The sequence below is a fragment of the Eriocheir sinensis genome, chromosome 31, assembly GCF_024679095.1.
Source record: "Eriocheir sinensis breed Jianghai 21 chromosome 31, ASM2467909v1, whole genome shotgun sequence".
NCBI lineage: Eukaryota > Metazoa > Arthropoda > Malacostraca > Decapoda > Varunidae > Eriocheir > Eriocheir sinensis.
Genome location: NC_066539.1, coordinates 3,915,519 through 3,925,518, shown reverse-complemented (window position 1 = coordinate 3,925,518; position 10,000 = coordinate 3,915,519). Strand labels below are relative to the sequence as shown.

At 45.2% G+C, this 10,000-nt stretch overlaps 1 protein-coding gene across 1 annotated transcript in view; it reads right to left on the bottom strand.

The window, feature by feature from the left end:
• LOC127005998 (uncharacterized) overlaps nucleotides 1-10,000 on the bottom strand; it is a 111,920-nt gene that overhangs the window by 101,627 nt on the left and 293 nt on the right. The window contains exons 1-2 of the mRNA XM_050875480.1: nucleotides 8,271-10,000; nucleotides 7,703-7,726 (exon numbers count right to left, since the gene is read on the bottom strand). The exon at nucleotides 8,271-10,000 is cut by the window's right edge and continues 293 nt beyond it. Of these exons, the coding sequence (XP_050731437.1) occupies nucleotides 7,703-7,726; nucleotides 8,271-8,981 (735 nt within the window). The 5' untranslated portion in view covers nucleotides 8,982-10,000. The remainder of the gene's footprint in view (nucleotides 1-7,702; nucleotides 7,727-8,270) is intronic.

Below are 10,000 nucleotides of genomic sequence, written 5' to 3'. Positions count from 1 at the left end.
CGCCATCCTATTTAAAACACACAACCCATTCACTTCCCTGATTAAGAATGCATGAATATTTCCAGCAGGTGTTCCGGACAGGTAATGATGAGGGTGGCTGGGTGGGGGACGAGGCGAGGCGAGATTGCTGTCTGTAATTACTGAGAGACGTGTGTGAGTGTCTGATAAGAGTGAATAGTTGTGTGTAATATATGCAGATTAGAGGTATCAGTTGCAAAATAGTATCACAGAGGACGTGGCTGTTTGAGAGTATGAGTGGGGAGGAGGAGGAGGAGGAAAGGGAGTGAGAAGAGAGGAAGAGAAGAAGGTGAAGAGGAGGTGGTGAATAATAAGAAGGATAAAGAAGGGAAAAGAAGAAGAGAGGATAAAGAAGGATAAGCAATGGTGAAAAAAGGAAGGTAGGAAAGAAAGATGAGGGAGAGGAGGAGGAGGAGGAGGGAAGGGAGTGAGAAGAGAGGAAGAAGGTGAAGAGGAGGTGGTGAATAATAAGAAGGATAAAGAAGGGAAAAGAAGAAAATGATAAAAAAGGAAGGTGGGAAATAAAGATAAGGGAGAGGATATGGAGAGTAGGAAGAGAAGAGGAAAAGACTGGTGATCGAGGGCCCAGTAAATACAAAACATATCTTCATGAAAAAGTTATATGACCTGATGGACTGCGATAATGGATAGTGATAGGTGGAGTTAGGTTTATAGAATTTGCCCTGTTTATGCCTAATGGCCTCTTGCAGACTCCTTACTCATCATCATTATCATCATCATCATCATCATCATCATCATCACAAAACACAATACCAAATTACCAATAAGTGTTTAGTTTTCCCAGCGTGATACGGAAAACATTTATTCTTTTTTGTATGAGTCTGTGTAAAGCATCGCCAATGACTTACAATAGAGACACAATTATAATGCAGTTAACACAATTTCGTATCGTCGATATAGCACAGCAGCCACGTCCTTTTGTATAAGTCACCGTTTCACAGTACTGTTTTCTCTACTGGATGGAAGAAAACGGGTATGAAGGGAGACTATTCTGTCTTTGCAAACTCTGCGTAGCCAGCCCTCGAGTAGGAGACCAAAAAGATAATAGGAATGGAATGAAGGCATGGGGCACTTTAGGTAAACACAGTAATGCCGTGAATAGCGACCTGCTACTCCTTATGAAGAAAAATATGTAGAATCAATGTATCCTGCCAATCCTAACATATGGCGTTCTATATAGATTAAGAGAAAACTAAAAAGTACACAAAGAGAAATCATAAATGGAGGGGAAACTATTGGGTAGGCTATACTGTAGACACGGAAAGCGGGCATCACGGATCAGGGAATGGACAAATGTTGCTGATATTCAAATTGCTATTAAAATGATAAATGGACTTGGGCAGAGTGGCAACCCAAAAACTATAAGAGAAGTGAGGGCAGGCAAGGGACTAGGTGAAGAGATGAAATAAGAGGATTTGCCGGAGCAGGATGGAGTACACTGACATCAAAGAGAGAGAGGTTGAGAACGTTGGGAAAGACCAGAATCCTGCAGTGATGAGATGAATTCCTAATCCACTTTGCAGTCTTATTGGATTATGTTCTGTTGTTTGATGAGCTTGGATAGGCTGGCGCATTGGTTGGTGAGACCTTTCGGTTCTTTGCCTGACGGTTTACTCTAGCATGGCTCATAGGGAAAGGTCATCCAGGTAAGAAATCCAGGTAAGTGGGCTTGTGATGATGATGATGGTAATGGAATGTTCATCTCCAACATATATTCATAAGAACATAAGAACATAAGAACATAAGAACGTAAGGAGTCTGCAAGAGGCCGGTTCCTTCCTAGGACTTAAATTATCGCGTCATTTCTATATTTTCCTCTTCTTTAATTGTTTCCACCCTCTCATGTCCTCTTTGAACGCAACTTTCTCCAGCTTTTTATCCTCTAACCACACTAACAGTATTCTGCTTCTATAAAGTGCTCCTTCAATACAAACTTTCTTCCTGGTTTCCATACTCTCTTTCTTTCTCTTTTTCTCCTCTCAACACTTTCCTATTCTGTTTCCCGTGAGTGATCTCCTTCAATGCAAACTTTCTTCCTTGTTTCCATACTCTCTTTCTTTCTCTTTTTCTCCTCTCAACACTTTCCTATTCTGTTTCCCGTGAGTGATCTCCTTCTATGCAAACTTTCTTCCTTGTTTCCATACTCTCTTTCTTTCTCTTTTTCTCCTCTCAACACTTTCCTATTCTGTTTCCCGTGAGTGATCCTTCAATGCAAACTTTCTTCCTTGTTTCCATACTCTTTCTCTTTTTCTCCTCTCAACACGTTCATATTCTGTTATCCGTGAGTGATCTCCTTCAATGCAAACTTTCTTCCTTGTTTCCATACTCTCTTTCTTTCTCTTTTTCTCCTCTCAACACTCATATTCTGTTTTCCGTGAGTGATCCTTCAATGCAAACTTTCTTCATTGTTTCCTTCCCCTCCTCCCTGCCAGCACCCTCCAGCCCGCACCCACAGTGGCTCTTATATTAAAAACTTTCTTCCTCTTATTCTTCTCCTTCCCTCCGGCCCAGTATCCTTCTGAAGCAAGTTTTTCCTCTTCACTCATCCGTATTAATGTTTTCCTGTCTCTGTCTGTCTGTCTGTCTGTCTGTCTGTCTGTCCGTCTCTCTCTCTGTTTCTTCTTCTTCTTTCTTTTTTTTTTTCTTCTTCTTCTTCTTCTTCTTCTTTTCTTCTTCTTCCTCTTCTTCTTTTTCTTTTTCTTCTCTTCTTCTTCTTCTTCTTATATTTCTTCTTCTTCTCCCGTGCAATCATGTGGCCAGCAAACACAGGAACAGACACAATAACAGTAATAATAGCGGAAGTAAGCGAGTAAAATCCTTCTCCAGCAAGATTAAGCGCCATCTGTTATCTTCTGAGAACTACAAATGGAGAGCCATATATTTTTTCCTGTCTCTAACTTCTTTTCCTTTGCGATCATGTATCAAATAAACGCAGAAAATGACAGTAATGATAGTAGTGGTAGTACGTATCAGGCACAACAAAACGCTCGCTATTACCCCAAAAGCACTGTAATGGGGAGGAAAACCCACAAACGAGAGTGTGTGTAAACAGAGTCGCCCATTTGTCATACTTCAAGGCTATGTTAGTGTGTACCTTTGCCCTGAAGACTGACCCCTCTGCCCCCGCTGCACCCTAACCGAAGCCTAGGAATAAATAACTAGAAAGACAATAGGAATGGAATGAAATGGAGCGGTTTAGGTAGAAATAGTAATGTCGGCTGCCTCTTCCATTACGGAGTCTTTCTTTTTCGCCCAAATAGTTGAGTTTAAGGTTTCCAAGAGAATTTAACCAGTTTTTATCTTCTTTTAGCCTCAGTTCCCCCCCTCTGTGCTCCTGCTCCACCTCCCGTAACCCGAACCAAAGACCAGCACCAGGCTCTTCTATTGCCGAGTCTTTCTATTTCGCCAAAAAATGCTGCGTTCAAAGTTTGCAGAAGTGTTTATCTATTCTTTATCTTTTTCTTTCTTTCTTTTTTTCTTTCTTTCTTGCATTCTTTCTTTCTTTCTTTCTTTCTTTCTTTCTTTCTAATTCTTTTTTTCCTTTATTCTTAATTCTGCTGTCTCTTCTCTCTTTGCAAACCCCGTAATTTTACCCATAGTTCAGCAACTGACTTCCATTACTGAGTCTCTATGCCACCTAAAAAGTTGAGCATAAGGTTTGCACAAGTGTTTATCCGGTTTATTATCTCCCTTAATCCTCAATACTGCCCTCACTGCTCCTATCGTAACTCTACTTAAAACCAAGAACCCTTCACTTCATTTGCTGGGTATATCCAAAGCCCGTCATCAGTCTCTTCTGTTACTGAATCTTTCTGTCTCATCCAAAAAGTTGAATTTAACTTTTGCACGCGGGTTAATCGAGTGGGTTGTTTTTATCCTCAACACTGCGTTCCCTGTTCTTCCAATCTTGTCTCTCCCCTGATCTCACTCCCGTTACAATTATCATACTCTCTCCTCGCCCCCTGTCTCCCTGCCTGCCTGCAATTCATTCCGCCTCTAAAGACAGTAATATCACCACCGCAGATTAAGTGTTCGCCAGCTGTCCACAATCAGAAGTAACGGTAAGATGAACGTTAGCAACTTAATACTTCAAAAATAAGAAAGAGAGAACTCACATAACACGCCCCAAGCAATAACAATTACCACCACTAACTGTCCCGAGTATCAGCACACCCAGGAAGGAAACAAGACTGACTTAGTAACTTGAAATAAATTAAAGAAAGAAAGACAACACACAGCCCTCCAAACATACATCAGCATAACAATCCGTGGTAATAGTAGTCGGGTAATATATATTTAAGAGGAGGCATCAGGTTGAAGAGAATTAAACAGAGAAATTAAGCAAGACTGACTTAATTGATAACTTGAAGGGAAGTAAATGAAGGTTGAGTACACAAGGCACTACACACATGCATAAACATACGTAGTAGCAGTAGTAATAGTAGTAGCAGCAATAGTAGTAGTAGTAGTAGTAGTAGTAGTAGTAGTAGTAGTAGTAGTAGTAGTAGTAGTAGTAGTAGTAGTAGTAGCAGTAGTAGTAGGGTAATATGTATTGAAGAGAAGATATCAGGCTGAAGAGTATCAAATAAAGAAATAAAAAAAACGACTTACTTAATGACTTGAAGATAATTATATGAAGTAGGAGTACACAGAGTCCTTATCACACACCTATGCATAATACGTAAATAAAATCCATCGTAGCAGGATAATACAAAATGAAGAGAAGATATCAGGCTGGAGCGGGGTATAAAAAAATGGCTTCCAAGATTTTACCTCGCCGAAAAACACAACACACAGAATACGCAAAACCAACCCCTGACCGCTCACCCCGCTTCCTTCCCGCCCCTCCTCGCCCCAGCACACTCAGTTTACCCCCGGGAACAGCGAGCCGGAGCGGAAGTTGGTCCATTACCGCAGGGGTCATGTCTGTGTGTCTGGGGGTAGGGAGGGGGCTGGGGTCATTCCTCACGGCTAAGCATGGGACGGGGGGAAGGGGGTACACTCCTGCTCCTGCAACTTCTCCTCTACCCACTCCTACTACTGCCGCTACTCTAACTCGTCCTCCTCCTCTTCCTCCGACTCTAACTCCTATAGCTTCTTTTAATAGGTGTTGCGGCTCCTCCTCCTCCTCCTCCTCCTGTAACTTCTCAAACTCTTCCTTCTGCTGGTACTATGATTTCTTTTTTCCCCTTCTTTTCTTTCCTTATTCCTCCTCCCTCCTCCTCCTCCTCCTCCTCCTCCTCCTTCTGCAACTTCGCAAACTCTTCCTTCTGCTGCTACTACGATTTCTTTTTCTCCTTCTTTTCTTTCCTTATTTCTCCTTCTCCTCCTCCATATATCACTATTGCAAATCCTCAAACACTAGCTTCCTTCTGCGATTATCCCTCTTTCTTTTTTTCCTTCTTCTATCCTTCTTCCCTTTCCTCCTCCTCCTCTGCCTCATCCATCTCCTCCTCCAACTCCTATTCCTCGCCTCTTCTGTTGCTCGTTATCTTCTTTCTCCCTCTTTTTCCTCCTCCTTATTACTCCCCGCCCCCGAGGAAGACGTATTGTTGTCAGGATTGTACGCATGTTTGTTTGTTTTTATGTTGCCATCACTCTAGCTCATGAACCATTCGCCTTAGATTGATGTAACTTGGTATATACGTGTAACTTGACCTGACCTGAGACACAATTCAAAATCACGGCCGTTGTTTAAACGTCAAGGTCACTGAGGCAATAAACGTTCACTTTGTTTGTTTGTTTGTTTGTTTTGGCCAGCGAGAGTGCGAATCCTATTTCTTCAGTTTTTCAATGTTCTCGTGTTTCTTTTTCCTTCCTTTTCATTGATTCGCTTTCCTCCTCATGTTCCTGTTTCTCGTTTCACTTCTCCTTCATCCTCCCCTTTTTTTCTCTCTCTCCTCCACCTCTATTTTCCTCTATTTTCTTCTATTTCCCTCTTCTTTTATCCTCCTTTTCCACCTCCTATGTCTTCCTATATCTCCTCTTTCCTTCTTCTTAATCTTCATCTTCATTTATCGTCTTCTATCACTTTCTCTCCTTCTCCTCTATTCTCCATTTCTTAAATCTTTCCACTCCACCTCCTCTCTTTTTCCCTCCCCTTCTTATATCTTCCTCTATCTCCTCTATCTTCCTCTATCTTCTTCCTCTAATGAACCTTCCTCCTCTTCCTCCTCTATCCTCCCCTTCTTTAATCTTCCTCTTCCTCCATCTCATCCTCTTCTTCCTCCGCCGCGGGACAGCCTCCAGGCGGCCGTGTCTGGGTGTCATTACCGCCACACTGTTACCGCTACACTGTTACAGCCACACAGATACAGGCTGGGTTAAAGGGACGCACACGACACTGGCCAGCGAGGCGCGAGGCTGCACGAGGGGCGTAGGCGGGGCCGAGGCAGGCAGGACGGCAGGCAGGAAGGCGGGGCGGAGGGTGCCAGCGCCAGCCAGCTATCTTCCCGGCGCCAGGCAGTAGCGGCAGTGACGGGCGAGTGGCGGGGGATGTTGCTGTTGTAATTGATGTTAATATTTACCAACCATTGCCAAAGAACAAACAAAGGCTAGAAGGGATCAATCCATGCTATTTCCTTCCACACTAGGAGCATGTAATTGAGTCTGGGCTATCCGGCGTTCTGTTAGCCAGTGATGGAAGGTTAAAGGACCCGTCAACTTAATTTGCTTTCATTATACAAGACACGTAACTGAGTCTAGGCTATCCGGCGTCCTCTTAGATAAAAGGACCCGTCAGCTTCATTTGCTTCTGTTATACAAGACAGTAACTGAGTCTAGGCTATCCGGCGTCCTCTTAGATAAAAGGACCCGTCAGCTTCATTTGCTTCTGTTATACAAGACAGTAACTAAGTCTAGGCTCTCCTGCATCCTGTTAGCCACCTCATTTACACCCATCCTACATGCCAGAACTAAATTTAGGCTATTCTAAGTCCATTTACTTCCAGTCTACACCATAGTAACGGAGTCTGGGCTATTGTGCACCCAGTTAGCCAATAATGTACGGTTAATATGACCCACCCAATCCATTTATCTCATTCCTACATGACAGTAACTTATTGCGTGACTGTGTGTATGTGTGTGTGTGTGTGTGTGTGTGTGTGTGTGTGTGTGTGTGTGTGTGTGTGCACGCGAAAAGACCCGACCAGAGGAGGCTAGACTTTACTGCAATAGGATCAATCGGGCACCTCAGGAGAGAGAGAGAGAGAGAGAGAGAGAGAGAGAGAGAGAGAGAGAGAGAGAATCCGCAGTGACTCTCTCTTCCCCCCCCTCTCTCACTTCCTTCAAGCAGCAAAGAGATAGCCCATAGCATGAGCACACACACACACACACACACACACACACACACGTTTATCTCTCTCTCTCTCTCTCTCTCTCTCTCTCTCTCTCTCTCTCTCTCTCTCTCTCTCTCTCTCTCTCTCTCTCTCTCTCTCTCTCTATCTCTCTCTCTTCACTTTCAAATTCCTTTCCTCCCCCACAAAACCTTCTCACTTTTTTCCTCCCCTTTCGCATCAATACAAACCAACGGTAATATTATGCAGAAAGTTTGCATACCTTGTCAAGCATCCTCATCTTTTCCCTCCGCTTCAAATATCTAAGGTCACACAACCCCAGAACCACCAGTCTCGCCACAATAACAATAACATAGAGTTTCACATACCTTGTCGAATAGTTGCCGCCACCTCTGTGAAGAAAAAGAGGTTTTGCGTTGAATATAAAACTGAAAAATGATACAAGAATAGAAATCTAGAATATATCATAACAGCTTTCTTCTTTTAGGTTCCCTGTATGGATGAGTATGAAGAAAAAAACTCATGGTGAAGAAATAGGGGTGGCTTGGAACCTGATATGACTTTGAGGAGAATGTGTAAAGTAAGGTGAATCTCATTTTGATATGCCGGCTTACTAACATGTAGAAATTCTGTGCCAGTCAGTTGTATCCACTTTAATATACTGTATTGTATTTCATGACATCCCGTTTGTGAATTTGTTTTAGGTTTAATATCATATACTACTACTATTTCTACGACTACTACTACTACTACTACTACTACTACTACTACTACTACTATTTCTACGACTACTACTACTACTACTACTACCTCTACTATTATTATTTGTACTGCTACTACTACTACTACTACTACTACTACTACCTCTACTATTAGTGTTATTTGTACTACTACTACTACTACTACTACTACTACTACTGCAGCAGCCACACTCACGTCGGTCAGCAGTTCCCGCCTGGCCTCCGCCTCGTCGCTGTCTCCGTCGCTCTCCGTCTCCACGCCGTCAATGGGCTCAAGGTCGTCCTCGAGGTCGCTGAGGGTGGCCAGCATGCGGTCCATAGAGGTGATGATCTCGTCGTCGGGGGGCGGCGCGGAGGGGGCCGGGGGCTTGAGGGATTCCGGGGGGCTGCCTTTGAGCGTCAGAAACCTGCGGTACTCGTCACTGCTCAGCGTCACGTCTCCGTTGCGGTCACTCTTGTCGCCGTTACCGTTCCCGTTACCATTGCCGTTGTTGTTGTCGTCCTCCGTCACCTTGCTGAGCGTCCGTTTCTCAAGGCGGCGGCGCGGGCTGCGGTGGCGCGGCGAACTGAAGTCGTCGTGAAGGTCGTCGCGTAAGGAGCGATGGTCGTCGGAGAAGGAGGTGGAGATGGCGCTTTCGTCCCCGTCGGAAAGGCCTTCGACCATGGCTGTGGGGGCGCGTGGGGGCGGGGAGACTGTGGGCGGCGTGGAGACCGTGGGCGCCGGGGAGATGGTCGGCGTGTCTGAGGGCGTGGCGGAGGCCGTGGGTGTGAGGTTCTGCGGCGTGGTGGGCGTGGGCATGCCGTTAACGGGGCGAGAGTGGCCGCCCTCCCCGCCTGTACCGCCCTCCTCGCCGACATGCGCCAAGTCCGCGATGACCACCTCGCCGCCCCACGACACCCGCACCATCCTGAAGCACTCACAGGTCAGAGGTCACGACTCAAGGGTCAAAAGTCACGGTAGGCACACGAGTAACGGTTCTAGGACGCCCTTTGCTCCCCGAGTGGTCGCCGCGATCCAGTCTTCTCCCTAAATGCACGAATATCGAGTTGTTTCTGACTCATTAACTTTTTTCCTCTGATGGACTTCGATTAAGTCGACGTTATGGCCACCTTCTCCTCCTCCTTTTCCACCCTGACTCATTCCTCTCAGAGCTTTTCCTTGGAGTTTGCTTTATCGACTTTCACACTGGGAACTTTTTTTTAACAGCACCAGTACCAACGCAGCCCAGTCTTTGCCCTAAATATAAGGAGACTGCTTTGTTTCTCACACATTCATTTTTACCTCTGAAGAGCAATAGTTAGGTCGACAGTTGAGCCGTCCCCTCGTGTTTTACCGTTGCATGTTCCTTTCTAAGCTTTATACTTCATCATTTACTCTGATTCAAAGCTATTATTTTGTTTATATCATCCACCGTCGCACCGGAAATTTTTCTTTACTAGCACCAACACCAACACTGGGCAGAAGGCAGACTTGAAGAAGGCTTAATTTGGGGGAGGCACTCTGGCTGTGAGGTCTGGAGGCACGCGCTGAACAAGGCGGGAGGGAGGAGCACGTGGGCGAGGCGACGGGGGAGCGAGGCGGGAGTAGGGTGAATAGGATGCTGGGATGCGACACACGTTAACCCGTCCACTGAGGCAGAAAAAGCGACGGGCGTGGGAAGCGTGATATGTTTTCACGTTAATCCCGTTCACTGAGGCATACAACGGAGGCAGTAGGGATGCGTTGGGGTGCTTGGAATGGCTTTAAAAATTCACCCGTTCAATGAGGCAGATAGCGGGGGAAGTAGAGATGCGTCGTGGTGTTAGAAATAGCGTTACACTTCCACCCGTTCACTGAAGTAGATAACGGATGGAGAGGCACGGCGGGATAGAGGTCAGAGTGAGGTCAGATAAGGTCACAGGAGCGGGAGGGTTACCAGATGCGTC